This window comes from Lepisosteus oculatus, chromosome 10, assembly GCF_040954835.1.
Source record: "Lepisosteus oculatus isolate fLepOcu1 chromosome 10, fLepOcu1.hap2, whole genome shotgun sequence".
In the NCBI taxonomy this organism is placed as follows: domain Eukaryota; kingdom Metazoa; phylum Chordata; class Actinopteri; order Semionotiformes; family Lepisosteidae; genus Lepisosteus; species Lepisosteus oculatus.
Window position 1 is genome coordinate 41,834,638 of NC_090705.1, and position 17,738 is coordinate 41,852,375.

Here is a 17,738-nt window from a genome sequence, read left to right on the forward strand (position 1 = left end):
TTGAAAGAAATCTTCAATTGTTCCCCTTTCATCGCACATTTTCATTAGAAATACAGTATTACAATGTGAACGTAAACAGGCAACATTACAGGAGTCTATTTATCCCGCTTACTGAAGATCACTATTTGAGAGCAGGTGCCCGAGACAGAAGAAAAGACATTCTTTCTTAATATCTAGTGTCTGTGTGCAAAAAATGATGTTACTTTTTATTAGAACAAAAAGTAAAAACAAATATTATAAATAGTATGTATATACAGTATTGTTGATGTGATAAAATGAATTGTCTTTAATGACTTTTTTAGGCTGCACCATTGATATAGCTGTTGGATTTGACATCTCCAGAAGAGGCAGATTTCAAGAACTATTTAACAGAAAACAGAAACTCGGAGAAATAATTCAACAAATGTCTCACCTGGGAGATCTCTGCTGTGTTTCTGGGTCTGAAATTTATATCCAGATAGGTTTCCTGATGAGTGATGAAGAGGGACACATATTGTTTGATGCTCCGTTTGGGAAATACAGTGATGACATCATACTAAAACTGATGCAGCTACACACAACAAAAGCAACGCACCTGAATGCTGAGTTTTTAAAGTCTTTTCTGACTAAATTTAAAAAGGAATCACGAGCCAATGTTAAGGTAAAGGCTATTCTGTCTACACTGTTGAGTAGAGCATCGTGGATGTGCCAGGAAAAAGCTACTATTAAAGATGCAAATTACTTGTTTAAACACGTTTAACTGAAGCAACATAATTAAAAAGTTCAAAAGGATACCAGTTACCTATGTACAGTAGTGTAATGTATGTATGGTTATTATGTAGAGTAATGTAATCTTTGTACTGTTGTTCTCTGCTACCCCTTTATGGGCAATTCCAAGCTAGTTTGCACTAATACACATTGTTTATAGCTTGGCATTGTTGAAGTTCTTCAGTAAAAATAATTTATACCACTTATATACCATTTAACCAAATTGACATATACAGTACGACAACACTGTTCAGTACAATATTATATTCGAGTATACTGTATATGACAAAACAATTCATGCTGTTTTATGTTAATGTGGTTATGTTACAGGTGCTGCTTGTATTTTCTGATGGGCTAGATGACAATGTTGAGAAGCTTGAGAATGAATCTGACAATCTCAGAAAAGAAGGTAATTAATTTGGCACAACACCTGTGCTTGCAAGTGGAGGCCTTTCACAATAAATTATCATTGATGCTAATAAATCAAGTACAAATTTGTCAATCAATGCTAACAAATCAAGTACCAGTAGCACCATTTATAACCCAAAGCATTCCAGAGTGCTTTTCTGAAGTACAACAGTATATGTGAATTGTGAATTTACATATGTTCTGTAAACGAAGATCTCAGTCTCAGGAATAATTTAGAGAGGACTTAGCATTTTCAAAGGGGTAAATAGGGTTGATAACAAGTAACAAAAATTTACACATACAGTAGGTAATCTTGCAGAATCCATGTACATGAATTGAAATGTATTTAAATAATATTAGTAATAGAGCTGCCACCCTCAGCCAGGTGACTAGAGAACTCAGTAGGACAGGCGATGATTAAAATCAAGTGGTTTCCAGCAGTTAGTCTGATCAGCCATCTAGAGACAGATCCTCTGTTGTAGGATCTCACCAGAGAAGAAGGGAACGATTATGTACTATGGAACTGTGAAATCGGGCCAGTGGACAGGGAATTGTGTGAGTTTTTGAGAAGAGAGTTTTCAGAAAAAAGTTTGAGAGAGAGACAGCGTTTTTGGAATGCCTTTTAGCTTCATTGTTTTTATTAGAGAGGGGAACAGAAGATGTAGTGTAGTTAGTAGCTTGGGTTTGTGTATGAGCACTGTGAACAAAAAGCATTGTTTGTATACCTTGTGGCTGCATTTGCCCATTTTACTGAGACCCATCTAATTAAAAGATTGTGTTTTATGGCGCTCCAAACTTCAGCTGTTTCACAATATTTGATAACTAATACAAAACCCTTTAAGTTTAAGTATTGAATTTTGTTATCCAGCAAGCATCAGACCTTGCTTTGGGATTGATTCGATAAGGAGGTGTGCTCTCATGGACAAAGATTATACACGTTAAAAGCGCTTAGTGCATGTTACAGGATCTTGCATTGGTCAGGTGCATGTTGCATGTGTCTACATTATTTCAAACTGTGAAAAGATGACTAATCAGAAACGTCCGCAGATATTGTACATGAAATTGAATGCACTTGTTATGGCATCTGAATTAATTATACACAGAGCTATGTTTAATCTTTTTAAATAATTTATACATACTGTAACTTCATGCCTTTTTCCCAGAGTTAAAAGGAGCCAAAACGGATGTTAGATCCATTGTGATCTTTTTGCATCTGGCTGCTTTTATTCTTCCCTTTTCCATTATTTGAAACAGGAATTCATGCATTAGTAACTGTTGCATTAGAAGGAGTTATAAATGAACTTCAGATGGTGGAATTTGGAAGAGGTTTTGGCTATAAAGAGATCCTGACCATTGAAATGAAGAATATTGCTAGTTCATTGTTTACAGAACTTGTGAGTATGCTTTTTGATTTTCTGAACAAATACTGTAATTTTCTGCATGTGCCAAGGTTTTGCATCATCGTGGTACTGCTTCTAGAACTGAATTATATTTCCTGGTTTATGATCTAATAATAATCATATTATTATTATTAATAATAATGTGATTTCTATTCCCTTTGAACTTTGCTTATACTTTCTTTTTTTTAAGTAAGGATCAGCCTGGTGAATTGTGGCCTGTGAGCCACATAGATTTGAAAATAGAAATAGATTTGGAAATAACCTGAAAAATGTTCTAACATAGAACAAACAATGTGGCCATGATCTCTATAGATGGGGAATGTAGTTACTACTTTTATGAACTTTTTGAATTGCACAGTTTAAATGGGAGAAGTCACAGAGAGTTACAGTACAGAGGGCACATTAAGAAGTGCAATAAGTCTGGTCTGTAATAGATACTCTCTGTAACCTGAACAGATATTTGATCTCTTACATTATATTCTATTTCTTCCTCTCCTTTATTATTCGTGTAAAACGTGTTGTGGCAGAGTTCAAAGTTGCACAATAGGTAGAAAAGAGCTTTGAAACCAAGGGTGACTTTTATGTGGTGAGGATAGGGCTCCTTTGAGGTGTTGGACGGAGTTCGTTGACCAAGAGCATGGACTTCCCCAACCATGGTTAAAACCCCCATTAGATTGGTGCCAATGGCTAAACTGGAAACAGCTGTTCAGCTGTCGGTGTGGTCCAGGTGGTCAGAACAAGCTCGTGTTTCAGTAGTGACAAGCATGCTGCAGAGGAAGCCGCTGCCTTCACGACTGGTGTCTGAGTGAACGCTGGAGCCTCCTGTCAGCTGTCCGTGGTACAACACGTTGTACAGTATGCGCTTCCCCTCGATGATGATCAGAGAATGCATGTGATTAGCGTGCCAGACTTCCACCACCACTTGACAATGTGGTGAGGTGGTCACATGTAGTGCCAGCCATCCGCATTGAAAATCGCTAAACATCAGTTGATATTAATTTAAAATAACCTGGTTCTATTTGCAAACAACCTTTATTGGTTTTCCCCCTCGTTAGTCTAAGGCTATAAGGCTATAAGATCTATGCTCTTGAGCTGGGGATTTGAGGAGGTAGCTAGAGCAGAACAAACCTCTCAGAACCTGATCATTGGATGCTTACCTGCTGTCTTTGTGTTTAATATCCTGCTAGCTCATATTATACAGAGGAAACAGCACATCTCTTCCCTCAGGTGACATGTCTGGGTTCATACTAACGCCTTGTGTGACAGCAGGTACTGTGATAATCTCTGCAAAATCTCTTGCAAGCGTCTCATCTGCCCTGTGCTGCAGGACACAATTGCAGAGAGAGAGTGCTGCAACGTCATATGCAAATGTACCGGGCATGAGGGGTCTCGGGGCGCCAGGGGACCCCCAGGGCCAAAGGTAAGACTCCACTAAGCTACCGAGAGTGGGGAAGAATTTTACGGCTAATAGAAAAAGGCCTTGTGCAGGTCTCATGTGAATTCAGCCTCGTGCCTGGTTTCTGCCATGGAAACCAATTTACTTCGATTAAACTGAAGTATAATAAAGAGATACGCATTTCAGATAATTATAACAACTAATAAGGGATTACCGTTGGTTCTCCACCACTGGATTAAGTAAATCATGTGGATGGTTGAGGATCTGGTTATCCTGCTGCTGCGGAGATATCCGCTGTTTAGGGAGCGGAGCAGTGAGTAACTGGGATTTAATTCTGGCAAAATTCCAGGGTTTCTTCACACAGGGAAAACCAGAGCAGAAGCGATGCCCAGTGTTTCACTAAAGCCTTTCGCTATAATGCGGTTTGGAGGCATCTCTACAATTATTAGCCATTGAAAATGCAGCACTGTATAAGACCTTCAGGGATTTTTCATAAGTAGTGAAGTATATCCTTTTTTCATGTTTATTTTGAACTACTTAACATGTTTGTTACAGGGAACACCAGGTACAAAAGGAGTTTGGGGACATCCTGGAGATGAAGGAGGAATGGTGCGTAGTTTCCATTTTAAAGAGTTTAGTGCATTCCTGTGCTAAGATGGCACACATTGCTTAACTCTTTAAACATGAGGGGCCAGTAGGGGGAGCTCACCCTGCAGTCTGTGTGGGTCCTAATGCCCCAGTATAGTGACGGGGACACTATACTCTATAAAAAGGCACTGTCCTTCAGATGAGACGTAAATCCGAGTTCATTACTCTCTGTGTTCATTAAAAATCTCAGGGTGTTCCTTGAAAAGAGTAGGGGTGTAACCCCGGTGTCCTGGCCTTTACCCATCATGGCCTCCTAATGATCCCCATCTCTGAACTGGTTCCATCACTCTGCTGCACACTGCTGGTGGTGGAGGGGATCCGCATTACCTGTAAAGAGCTCTGAGTGGAGTGTCCAGAAAAGCGCTATATAAGTGTAAGCAATTATTATGTTCATGAATTGTTACAGTTGAGTGTTCCTCTTTCCATATGCCAGTGGATTTTCAGCTGTCTCAGAAACAGAAGGTAACATGTACATGATTACATTTTTAGGTAATTAATTAATTCTATGTGCGAAATCTGCCTTTAAGTAACATCTCTGTGTACCTCAAAGCTATGCTGATTTGCAAAGTTTCAGCAATATTTGTCTCGTTCCTTTTCTCTAGGGCCGGAGAGGCCCTCATGGCTCCAATGGCACTCATGGAATATCAGGATGTCCTGGGGAAAGAGGCACACAGGTAAGGTCAAGCATAATTAGTACTGTCCAACTACTGTCCAACAATCCTGCCTTACCGCAATGCCTCGGAAGCAATGACCTGACATGGACTGTAATGCAACATGCTGTTAAATTAAGTCTTACATTCACAATAAGTGTTCATTTACACAGTACGATTTGGTTTATCCTTACTGATACTGTACTGTATGTCTCCCTGCAGCCCCATCCATTCTGACTCTATTAAATCTCTACTCTCAGGCAGCCTAAGCAGCTTAGTAAGGACAACAAAGCAGCAAAAAAAGTACAAATTGTTTAAAGGCATTCTTTTCTCATTGAAACTGAGAAACTCTCCCACTCCCAGAGCCTTTCGAGACCTTTCCTTGAACTTGAGATCTCGCCTCTCTAGTTCTTCATCAGACCTGGAGCATTACTCAGTTATTATTTTTGAAAATTAAAAACAAAACATGACAATCACTGTGGTGGCTATTGCAATCGAATAAATTCTGGACACATTTGATATTTCTGTATAATGATGCTCTGAATCACATTTTCCTTATTTGTGCTTTTCTGACAGGGTCTAGCTGGCTTCAGGGGAGACAGGGTGAGTATGACATTACTTTCTGGTTTCAAAAGCAGCGCTATTCATAATTACAGTGCTACCTCATATTCTGGGTAGTTAGACTCTGAATTCAGTTCAGGTGTGTGACGGAGAGCATGAGTGGGTGTGTCCCACTCCTCCAGGTGTGTCCCGCAGGTGTGCTGTAATACACGCCTGCTGTACTGTTGTCCCTGACGCATTGCTCAGGCTCTCTGTGTTCTGCCAGGGGGACAGTGGCGATCCTGGATCACCTGGGCTGGATGGCGAAATGGTGAGTCTTCCCACGTGGCTGATTAATTAATGGCATGACAACGTAGTTTTACATTCATCCCCATTTACACGGGTCTTTTAGGTGACCTTAATTGAGGGTTAAATAGCTGTACCACCCAAGGGTTTGAACCTGCAACCTCTTGTTATAAGATACAAATGCATAAACATTCCCTAAGATTTGGTTACGTTATGAGTAAAAACTACTCTAGATGTTTACTTTTATGTTATATCATTCTACTGTAAAAAAACATTTATGTCTTTGTGATGATATTCACAGGCAATGTTTTGTTCTAAAATGATAAATGTAGGTAAAAAACAACATTATAAGTTATAAATCCAGAGCCGCACCCACTCCTAGCCTCACAAGGTTCAATAGTAATGATCTTCGGTTTGTACGTCATGTGAAGCAGATTAATTTAGAACTATCTTTTCTTAAACTTCGTACTTCAGCGTTTTAGATTTGCTCTTCTGCAAATGCTGTTCTTGTTCCTTTATTACAAAGCTAAACAAAAACAAATCATACCTACTCAGAACAGTGAGAATGTTAATGCAGAATTTAATATCCTCTTTTTTTTAATGCCTTTTAGATGACTTTCAAATGCTTAGATGTTGATGAGTGCATAGAGAAGGCGTTTTGATTATATCCAGTTCTGGCAAACAAACTGAAGTGCATACCTCTTAAAGTAACCAGTCTATACTGTTTTTTTTCATTTTATAAATGTTTTACACAACATTAAAAGTTTAGTATTGTGTTTGAGTTTTAAATGCTTTAAATTCAGCTGATCTGTACTTGAAGAAGGCTCCACGGCCAAAATGTTGTGTTTTCTTTCTTCTCTTTTCTGCATGGAATAAACCTTTACTTTTTCCTGATCTGTACTTTGTACTTCTCCCTTTGAAAGGCACTTAATTTCCTGATACTTTCATTTACCAGTAGTTACTCATGTGCTTTGCTACTGTACATTGAGTTTAAGGGAAGGGAGAGGCTGGTGGAGAAGAGTTACATTGCTTCTTACAAATCATCTTGCTATATAAGGCAAAAGGCCTGGACCAAACATTACATACAGTACACGTGGGTGTTTGTTTTTTACCCAACACAACATGGAATCTAATAAGCTCAGTGACTCTTTAAAGAACTTATATTGTAGTGACCTGACTTGGCAGAGTTTTTCTAGTCTTATTCTCTCCTTGCCAGGGCTTGTCTTTTGTTTAGAAATTAATCTGGGATCAACCTAACTAACTCACTGGAGAGCTTTAAATATTTTTTTCTTGCTCTTAAAGAGAGGGTTTATAAATTGCTCTGTTCATAAAGTTCTATCAGCCCTTTTCCACCATTACAATGTTGGGCTGAGTGACTTTAAATCAGTTTCAGGGTGTTTGACAGTACACATCTGTTCTTTGTAATGTGGAAGACGCCAAGGGAGAGAGAGGTGGCGTAGCTTAACATTTGTGCTTTGTTGTTTTTGGCATTTTCATATCACTTATATTTTTTAAAGGGTCTAAAAGTTTATTTTCATGCCAGAGTTTAACAATGTTTTAAAACAGACGTTCAAAAAACATGCGGCTAGGCATTTTGCTTCCTGCAGACATAGTTACTGTGCAAAGAATCCTAAATGTTCTTAGAGCAGAGCGATATTGTGAAGCATCCATCTGTTTTTGACTTGTCACATACATTTCTCTAAGAGGTTTAAATAGCTTTTTACTCTAATTAGCCTAATTAGTGTGCAAAATATTAGGGGGTGTTTATTATCTCCACTCAGGGATTTGTATACAGCGAATATGATCAGACCGTTTCAGCATTCAGCTTGCAAAATATACTTTAAATTGCAATTCTCGTTGCTTTATTATTGAATTAATGTAAAGAGAAATATTTGAGAGCCTTATTTTAAATGAAGTGCCCACTCTTCCATAGTGTATGGTATGAGGGAGTAAGGAAATGACATGCAGACGGAAATTCATTATAATGGAACTTTATATTGTCATAACTAAAGGGTTTCTTGTGTGTTGATGTCGGTCTGTTGTCACAACAGGGGATTCCTGGAGCCCCTGGAGAGCCTGGAGAGAGAGGCAGCCCTGGAAACCCGGTAATATGTCTTCATGTTTCTTTCTTTCATGTTAAGCATCTCAGACATGATCCAGCTGTACAGTACCACACACCAGACTTTCACAGACCTCTTTTGTATGGCTCACTACCAGCCTATCAGTGTGATAGGCCTTCAGACAGTCCAGCCTGTCTGAAGGCCTATCTCTGGGTCGGTGGGAGGTAGCTTTGTGAGAAAGCCACCATCTTGGCTCAAGGCCACAGCACTGAGCTCTGAGCCAAGATGGTGACATTCTCACAAATCCATCTCTAGCGAGAGACAGCCCTTCAGACAGCCCGGTCTTGTTAAGTCTGAGATGTTGGTCTGTCTGAGTACATGACCGTTCATCCGACTGACCCACCGGTGGCAAGCCAGCTTCAGAAACCCAGTATAGGGTCCCCAGTTCATGTAAACAGCAACATTAACATGGGTGGTGATTTGTAATTAATTGGATAAGTATTGAAGGATGTTTCAACACATTCTCACATGGATGTAATTAGGCTTTGGTATATAAAGAGTGTGCACAGTACTGGGGGTGGGGCTTTTTGTTTTTTGTAAGTGTTGCTGTTGCTTTTTGTTTTTTGTAAGTGTTGCTGTTGCTGTTGCTGTTGCTGTTGCTGTTGCTGTTGCTGTTGCTGTTGCTTTTTGTTTTTTGTAAGTGTTGCTGTTGCTGTTGCTGTTGCTGTTGCTGTTGCTGTTGCTTTTTGTTTTTTGTAAGTGTTGCTGTTGCTGTTGCTGTTGCTGTTGCTGTTGCTGTTGCTGTTGCTGTTGCTGTTGCTTTTTGTTTTTTGTAAGTGTTGCTGTTGCTGTTGCTGTTGCTGTGACTTGAAAAGGCAAATGATAAATTCTCCTGGACTCTCTCATGATCCTATTTGAGTTTTTGTGTTTGCATCCCTAGTTAGAGTAGGGTGTGTCACACCTGTCCTATACTATATATCGTAATTCGAGCAACATATTAAAATAAGTTTTTGTTGAAACTCATAAATTGTCAGTATTAAAGCATACAATATTTAGAAAGTACCTAAAATACTAAAAATGTGCATGTACATTAGTGTAATTGTATTTCTATAGTAAAAGTGATCTTAGAAAATGTCAATTGCCTCAGTGCAATAAAATTGAATTATTTTCAATGAATTATTAATCATGACCGAGTGCACCAAGGGTGGTGATATTTTGGCCTTTTGATCCCATAGCTGTTAACCTGCTTAATTTGCACAATTGGCTGTCTTTTTTCCAGTACATAACGTATTTTCTTTCTGATCACACACGTACTGTATGTCTCTTAATAGATACTGTAATAGGTTCTTGTTGTGTCTCGTGTGAACATACTGTATGTCTTTTACCTGCCTGCAAAGCGAATTTCCCATCTGAGAGAAAGGTGATGAAGTAAGTGTCTTGCTCGCAGGGTGAAAAGGGAGACCAAGGGGAAGTGGGAGAGCCGGGGCATCGGGGCTTGAGAGGAGACTGTGTAAGTAGTCACCCTGTCTCTCCCTCTCCAAGCCTCTGACAGCACCACTCTTTTAAATTCTCTCTTTCTACTGTACCTAAATGGCGACAAGTCACGTTCGTGTAGACAGCGCTTGTGTAGACAAAACGGTCTTCGGTAACAATGGAAAACGGAAAGTTTGCCCATCCTCCATTCACAAAGTAAAATATTTTAAGGCAGTACTTTGCCCGAGTGAGCACTGAGCACAGACGCGCGCTTACCGTAAATGATGTCAGTGACTTTGTGTCCAAGCAGTTGGGAAGGATTCCCATTACATATCTGTGTGCCTAAGAGGATAAGGTCTTGCCAGAAATATTGTTGACTTACTCTGGAGCCTCATGAAAAGGGTTGTTAGAGATAGCTATAATTAACAAGCACCGCTGTCTTCATCCAGATTCTCTTTGGATTCTCTTTCATTCCAGTTTCCTCTCAACAGTTACCTTTACTGATTTAAAGCAATTTAGGATCGTTTTGTTACAACAAAACTAGAGTTTAGCACCACAATGTAGACACTTTCAGTCTTCAGACGGGTGCAGATCTTATGTCAGGTTTTGTTCTAGCCAGTGTTTTCCTAAGTACACCCACTCTCTGGGCCACAGATCTGTTCTGCAAGTCTTTAGGTGACCTGAATTTTCTGTGAGCTGCCTTCTTATCCATTGAATGAGCACATAGAGAATTACCTCTTGGAACATTGCAGCAGTCCTCCTCAGGATTTCCAAAAGGAAAAAACCTTATTTCTCTGAGTGTATTTGATCCAACATTAGTATGTAAAAAAGCCCTTGAAACCTGAAGAAAAGAAAATATAAAATTGAGAGCAGCTGATGATTTAATTATCAGAATTTAAACTCATCCATATCTCATATGCCAATATTCATAATATAGCAATAAGCAATAAAACATTCAGCTGTAGGTGGCTGGAAGAATGTTTCTTGTAGAGACTTGGTTTAACAGTCTAAGAGGAGGGAAGGGATGTCTGTGATTGCTTAATTGCTTAAAGGCTGTAGTAGTTCAGGTGGGTAGCTGCGTCAGCATGCATAGGTTGCAAAGGAACAAGTAATAGGTTTATTCCATGCTGAAAAAAAAGAAGAGAGAAAACAACGTTTCGGCCGTGAAGCCTTCTTCAGGTGTGAAGAAGGCTCCACGGCCGAAATGTTTTCTCTCTTCTTTTTTTCAGCATGGAATAAATCTATTACTTGTTCCTAAAGTCCATTAAATCACACTATTGGACTAAAGGACTATTGATTTTTGATGATCAGCCACAAAATGCACTATTATACGAGAAAACAAAATGTGTACAATATATTCACTATACTGTACATATCCTTTTGGATCTTTGTTTATTTTTTAACAGTTGCACTCAACATAGTCAATGAAAGTTGCTCCTGTACCTTTTAAATCAGAAGTATACTTCATGTCGTAAAAATACTGAAATTAACTAAAGCTTACAAAACACAAAAAACACATCATAAGCAACTGACCTACCCCTTTAAGGGCATCATTAATTCTTAAATGGTAAACCTGTTTAGTATTTTTTTTACCTTATTTTACTAATTGTGCATTTACAGAGCTTTTTTACGCATTGTTACAATTTTAGTACATTTTTTAAATTAGTTTTTTTTAAATGACTACAACATACCAAAAACAAACAAAACTTTGTTATATCTGAAGTCCCCTGAAACGTTTACTGTAAGAGAGGTGGCATCAGTATTTATGACGTTTCCGTGCAGGAGCAAGAGTTTAGTGTTTTCTGTTCTAGAACAGCTTTGAATTAACTTCTTTGAGGTTTTGTGTTCCAGGGCGATTCTGGCACAGACAATACTGTCCGTGGTTTCAAGGGGGAGAAAGGAAGCCTTGGAATACCGGTGGGTGGAGCTTGATTTTCACCTTTGAAATCTATTCTGATGTCTCATTGCTGCAAGTGATTCATTGACTGGGGAGGGCTCTGGGAACATGTTATTCTTCGGAAAAACAGTTTCAAACTGATCTGTCTTTCTCAAGAAAAGTGTGGTTGTTTTGATTGAGGACTCTTTACACTTGCCAGAGATATATTCCTGGAAAAAGTTCAACAGCTTTAAAAGCAACAGCAGCATTGGAAGGCCTAAGGACTCATCTCATGTAAAATAAATCATTAAACTCAGTTAAAAAGGTTCTCCTCTTTGCTTTCCAAATAATTTCAGATAATTACATCTGGTAGAAACAGAAACAAAACAATTTCATTTTTGCTTAATGAGCTGAGGACAGACATTTACAGAAGCATCTAAGAAAAATAAAAATTCACACACAAATAAAATAGACTATAATGAGAAAGACAGGGACATGGGCATATAATTCTGCATCAGAGAGATGTTGCACTTGATTTTCATTCTTGTATGTGAGCCAAATAACAGACAAACATCTGCTAAATATAAGGCATCAAGATTGCAAAAGGCTCTTCAACTACAGTCAATTAAGCTAATACAAAGCATTGTAACGAAATAGATCTTTAAATCCACTCTACTATACATTTGACAGGTAACAGTGCAGCAGAGTGATTGCAACAGGAGTGTGGCATGTGAAACTGACAGGTTTTGTGAGGACATGAACAGCACTGATTTGCACAATTCTGTTGATTGTGAAAACATTGCAATGATTATCTCCAGGGAAAAATGGGATAATAGAAAATGGACAAGTTCCTCAGCATCAAACATTGTAAAGGCAGGATGCATTTACTGACTTATAAACCACACATGTTGAAATCAGCCCAATGGCCATCAGAAGACACAGTAGGCAAAATCCACTGATACAATTTGCAGGATACAAAAGCAGCTAGATCACAGAAACATCCTGTTTCATGGTCTGGAGATATCAGCTAAAATGGGGTTTCTTTTGACGTTTAAATGGAGTTCAAGTTGCATTAACACCACACTGTGATTTCACTTTGTGGCTGTGGACCTAGAAACAGATAATCTGTTTTCCTGGTGACTTTAAATTTGACCTTATTACAGGTCTAAACCTGCTGCTTGGTACCTCTTAGGTGCTGAGGTCATGCTACACAAACTACAGTAGGAGAACCAGGGATTGTGCTTAATACTTCACAGGTCTTGGTGCCAGAACATGTTTTGTAATAGAACTCCAGTACTGCAGAGACTCAGCACTCAGACTCTCTGTTGGAAAAGATGATATGACTGGGGGTGACTATTTTAAACACATACTATAGAATTCTCTAGGATCAGTGCAGTCCTTTCACATCATTCTTTTGCCATTTCCTCCTTTATTCCACAGGGTGATGCAGGTCTAGATGGTTCTCCTGGAGCCGCCGGCAGTAAAGGACATGAAGTAAGTTAATGTTAGTTATACCATCTTGTAAATCCTGTAACATATTAATACCTCACCACAAGCTTCCTAGTGGAACTTCTTCCACCACAGGTGCACAAAATATTGACCAAATTAGCTGGGCATGGACAGCACATGGGTGAATGTGAAGAAGTGGTTCACAGATGTAAAGAGCCCAAAGCCGGTAATCTGGGGAGGGAGTTTAAAGACGTTTTCAACCACCGGTAGGATGAAAAGAAAACCTTTTTTGTATTTCCAGTCTTTCCACCACAGCTCTATCACTGCAAAGGTGAGAAACATAGCAATCTCCTTTCCAGTGAACATCAATCAACATGTGGAACGCTTTCTTATGGGACTCTTTCCCTGATAATATTTACTTAGAGAATTTCCTTGTGGAAAAGTTGGCTGGCTTATTCTTCTGTCCTGGATGTGGTGTCATAGTCTGTCATCAACCAAAAAATTGCTGCTTAAGACACTCTGATGACCCTGATGAATGTTATCTATAGCTATAGAGACTCCAAGTCACTTAAACATATTGGCACACTGTTCCTGTGGAAGATGAGCAGTTTTATATCATGCGTAAGGAGATAGCTTTCATGTGTTAAATGCTGGCCAATGCCATGGGAACTCTTGCTGATTCTCTAATACGTCATCCATGTTCATTGACCAGATTATGGGCGCAAGGAGAGATACACCATGATCACACTCTAGTCCCTTGAAGGACATTGACCTAATAATTGTGCCATTAAATATAATTATTAACATTATATTGTTGTTTAGTCACACCATCAATCTCACACTTCAACTTCTCTGCACATATATGTGCTGTACATCAATCTGCACATTCAATGACAAAATTAATTAATGACGGTTGTTGATGGCACTGTGAGCATCTTTCCAGCCCCCTCCCTCCTCCCCAGATCCCCCATTGCAGCATTTTCACTGACTCTGCTTTATAAGCGACAGTGACGTGTCAGCGCTGATCTCCAGCCAGCAGTGTCTTTCTCTCAGTTAAAGCCAGTTAAAGACAGAGTATTGAGTACGCTGTCCCTTCATAATTGCCGGCTTGTTCCATTTTTAGAACTGCTGAAATACTATATTATGTTAATATGGAGCACATAATGTTCTTTATTAGCTCTGCAGAGTGTCTCTGTCCTTTTCTAGAAACTGCTCACTCTCAACCTCTCAAAAAGTATTTGTTTCAGCTACTGAACCAGACACCTGAGAGAGCTCCTGTACTGAGCTGACCGATATTCCGTTGTCACATCTGAGTCACATTGCATCTTAACTACACAGCTGCAGCAGACTGACACATGGCCTGACTTCCTTACATCACAGGAGGCTTTGAAACCAGCAGATAACATTCCATATACTGAAAATGTGTAGTATGGGGGAAAAGTTCTCCATCAATACATTTGAGAATCTAAATTCCAGAAACTATTAATATTGAATAATGCAGTAAAAGTGGGCTGAGTGGGCTTATTCTTATCATATCTGTACCTTTTAAGAACTGTTGACTTTTTAATTAGTTCAGAAATAGAAAGTGACATTGTTCTGGATAAAGTTCAGGACTCATGAGAAAATGCAGACATGGCTGCAGTTTAGATTCTTATTCGCTCATCATTTCATAATAATGGCTGCAAACTGGATTTTTATTGTATTACTAAGTGCAGATGGTTCCTTCTACTGAGAAGAACTGAAAATGAAGGTTAAGGAGGTGTGTTTTATTTTCAGGGTCCTAAGGGACAACGTGGGCTACTGGGAGAGAAGGTAAGGGATTTCTTTAGAGTCCAATGGGAATGTTTAATTGTTTAACTGCGTATACTTTGGTCTTAAAATAACAAACACTACACGTCTCTACTTGAAATAGTCAACATGAAGGAAGAGTTCTGGAAGAATTTTAATCCTTTAGGGAACTGGACCTAATTTTTACATGTGTTCACACTTAAGAAACATGGATGTCTTAGTGTGATGGTTACATTGCCTAATTAGAGATTCTTATTCTTCGATTATTATGTCTAGGAGATGTGAAATTTCCCTTTTTTAGTCCTTGCACTAAATTTGAATACTTTGAATCTACATTTCAGAGAATCAGAGATTTCCTTACGTTAACTTTATACTTTAAGGCAGTGGTTCACAATCATTGTCTTGGGGATAAACGTACCAATCTGTTTTTGTTTAAGTTGAGCCATCAGTTATACTATCAGATGCCAAGCCTGAAATGGATGTATTGTACATGATATTTAAAACAAAAGCTCCTGGACGCAGCTGAACAGCTATTTCTTAAGTACTTTTTCTTCTTAGTTCAAGTAGGGAGCTGCGTCAGCAAAGGGACAAGTAGAGGTGTATCCAGGCTGAAAAGAGAAGATGAACACAACTTTTCGGCTGTGGAGCCTTTTTCGGGTGTGGGGTGAAATGAGCTGTAGAGGAGATAGCTGTGCGAATCTGTGGGTTTGTAATAGACAGGAGTAGAGAGTCGTGGATGGTTAATGGATAGGTTTATGCCTAAGAACGGAACAGTAATGGAAGATTTGTTAACTGTATATTTGAGGGATGGGTGGAAGTTGGTGAAGTGATGCAGGAAGTGCTCTAGCTGGTCATTAGAACATGTGGCGGCACCGACGCAGTCATCGATGTATTGCCTGTAGAGGTCAGGGACAAAGCGTTCTTCTACCCAGGCATAGCTGGGTCCCATCCTGGTGCCCATGGCAACTCCACCAACCTCCTGGTAAAACAGGTTATTGAATGAGAATGGATTCAGTGTGAGGACCAGTGAGTGTGGGTGGGTGGATCAAGCACTGTGTGTTTGTCTGTGAAAAAGGCTCCACAGCTGAAACCTTGTGTTTCTCATCTTCTCTTTTCAGCATGGAATAAACCCATTACCTGTTCCTTCTTCTACTTATTTGAGGTCCTAAAGATTTTGAGAAAACAGTCTTGTGTCGGCCAGTCAGCTGTGACTTTTGATAAAGCTATATTTTGTTGTAATTGCTTTATATGTTTGAGGCAAATAATGTAACAGTAAAAGAGGAAACATCTTCAGGCAGTTAGGTACCACACGTTTGTACTTTTTATTATTTAATTTGTCTTTGGCTGCGGTCTTGTTTTGTTGCATTGCATATTTAAATCTTTCCCAGAAGATTTAAGCTATTTTGTAAATGAGGGGAGATCATTAAAGATTATTAAGCTTGTTTGGTTTTTAGCATCTTAGTCCAACTATTTGTGCAAACAAAGGCATCCCATTTTCAGTTTTAAAGAAATATAAACTTATGAGATGTAAATATATCCCAGTAAATAAATTAAACTTACTTTTTAAATGAAATACTTTTTAATGCTACAAAGAAACGTATAGAGCTATTGTAAGCATAATGGTAAAGTTCAACAATAAAATATTTCACTTTAGAAAGACCACAAAATGGCCCTAGGGCTCTATTGAGCTAAATTAAAAAAACAAGCCTTGGCAAGGTATTAAAAGAGTGCGATTATTTTTCTCTGAGCCCCTCTGTCACGAACAGTTCTCTCCGGGCCCTATGCAGACGACACGATCCGGTTGGTGAGGAAACAGTAGGGAAAAAGCCACGCAGGAGAGGGTATGGAGACAGGGGGCGTGCCCAAGGGGTGCAGGTGTCCAGGGAGAGTGAATCCGGGGTGAACAATCCATGAGAAAATTCAAAACAGGTCTCCAAGACAGAAGGTAGAGTCCAAGGCCAGGGGATCCATCCAGGGAATCAAAACCATGAACCGGGTCGGGACCGGCGGGGGGGGGGGATCAGGAACGGAAGGTTAAAAGCGTAACGGAGCCAGACGCAGCAGGGCCCGGGCTCTCACGAAGCAGAATTCAATGAGGAACCTCGAGTGAAGTCTGCGTCTGGCTTTTAAGGGGGAACGGAAATAGGGAACAGGTGCAGGTAATGGGAGAAAACGAGGAAGGGCCGGAGCGCCCTTAAGAGGAGGGGTTTGCGATCGTGACACCCACACATCTTCCCAGCTCAACAAGCAAATGTTTAATGGCGTTGATGACTGGTGAGCAGAGCACCAGTGACAGATCTGTCGCCTTCCTATCATGCAGAACAGCTGTTACAAGAACATAGTTACATCAGGACAAGCTTGCGGAAATTGCAGCAAGTGAGGTTCCAGGACCTGTTTTGCACAGCACTCTGCAACCAGACTCCCATCAATCTCTACAGCTGGAAGTCTGTAACAGCTACACACTCCTGCGCAGAACATCGCACTGGGCCCCCTCGGCAGTCAGGCAATGCATCATGCCTTATAGACATTGATATACTGCCTGTTTGTAACATCTTGTTAGATTATAATTTGCTGGTTTAAAACCCTGGATGACAAGCAACAGTGTACTGACTTAATCTAGACTCCTACAGTACATACCAACAGCGGGAAGGCGTTTTTTCTCTTTTGATCTGCAGAGAATGTTGTTTCATTTTCTGTGTTTTCCTTTCTTGAGTTTCATCAAGCACGACATTCAATGTGTAAAATCCCTGCTAACAAAGTGACTAATGAGGTGATTTAGTCAAAATCACTCCAGTGTACGTTGGCGTCTCAGTAATGTTCAATTAATCAAAGTGAAGCCAAATCCTTTCACCAGTCTCCAAAAACTGTATACTTTATCTTTCTAAAAACACGCACAAAAAAGTGATATCTCTTTTACTACAGTATTTGATCAGCATATACAGCATACTTTTCCCAGAATGTACCTGAATGGGGCTAATTTGTTAACAGCCATTTGTC

The 17,738-nt window shown here is 39.5% G+C and overlaps 1 protein-coding gene across 1 annotated transcript in view; it reads left to right on the top strand.

The window, feature by feature from the left end:
* The first annotated feature begins 305 nt into the window (after positions 1–305).
* Positions 306–17,738, top strand: part of LOC102696265 (collagen alpha-3(VI) chain-like) — a 30,430-nt gene continuing 12,997 nt past the window's right edge. Inside the window, exons 1-13 of the mRNA XM_069195276.1 lie at positions 306–640; positions 1,078–1,156; positions 2,410–2,549; positions 3,883–3,975; positions 4,507–4,560; positions 5,202–5,273; positions 5,826–5,852; positions 6,076–6,120; positions 8,147–8,200; positions 9,603–9,665; positions 11,480–11,545; positions 12,945–12,998; positions 14,730–14,765. Of these exons, the coding sequence (XP_069051377.1) occupies positions 404–640; positions 1,078–1,156; positions 2,410–2,549; positions 3,883–3,975; positions 4,507–4,560; positions 5,202–5,273; positions 5,826–5,852; positions 6,076–6,120; positions 8,147–8,200; positions 9,603–9,665; positions 11,480–11,545; positions 12,945–12,998; positions 14,730–14,765 (1,020 nt within the window). The 5' untranslated portion in view covers positions 306–403. The remainder of the gene's footprint in view (positions 641–1,077; positions 1,157–2,409; positions 2,550–3,882; positions 3,976–4,506; positions 4,561–5,201; positions 5,274–5,825; positions 5,853–6,075; positions 6,121–8,146; positions 8,201–9,602; positions 9,666–11,479; positions 11,546–12,944; positions 12,999–14,729; positions 14,766–17,738) is intronic.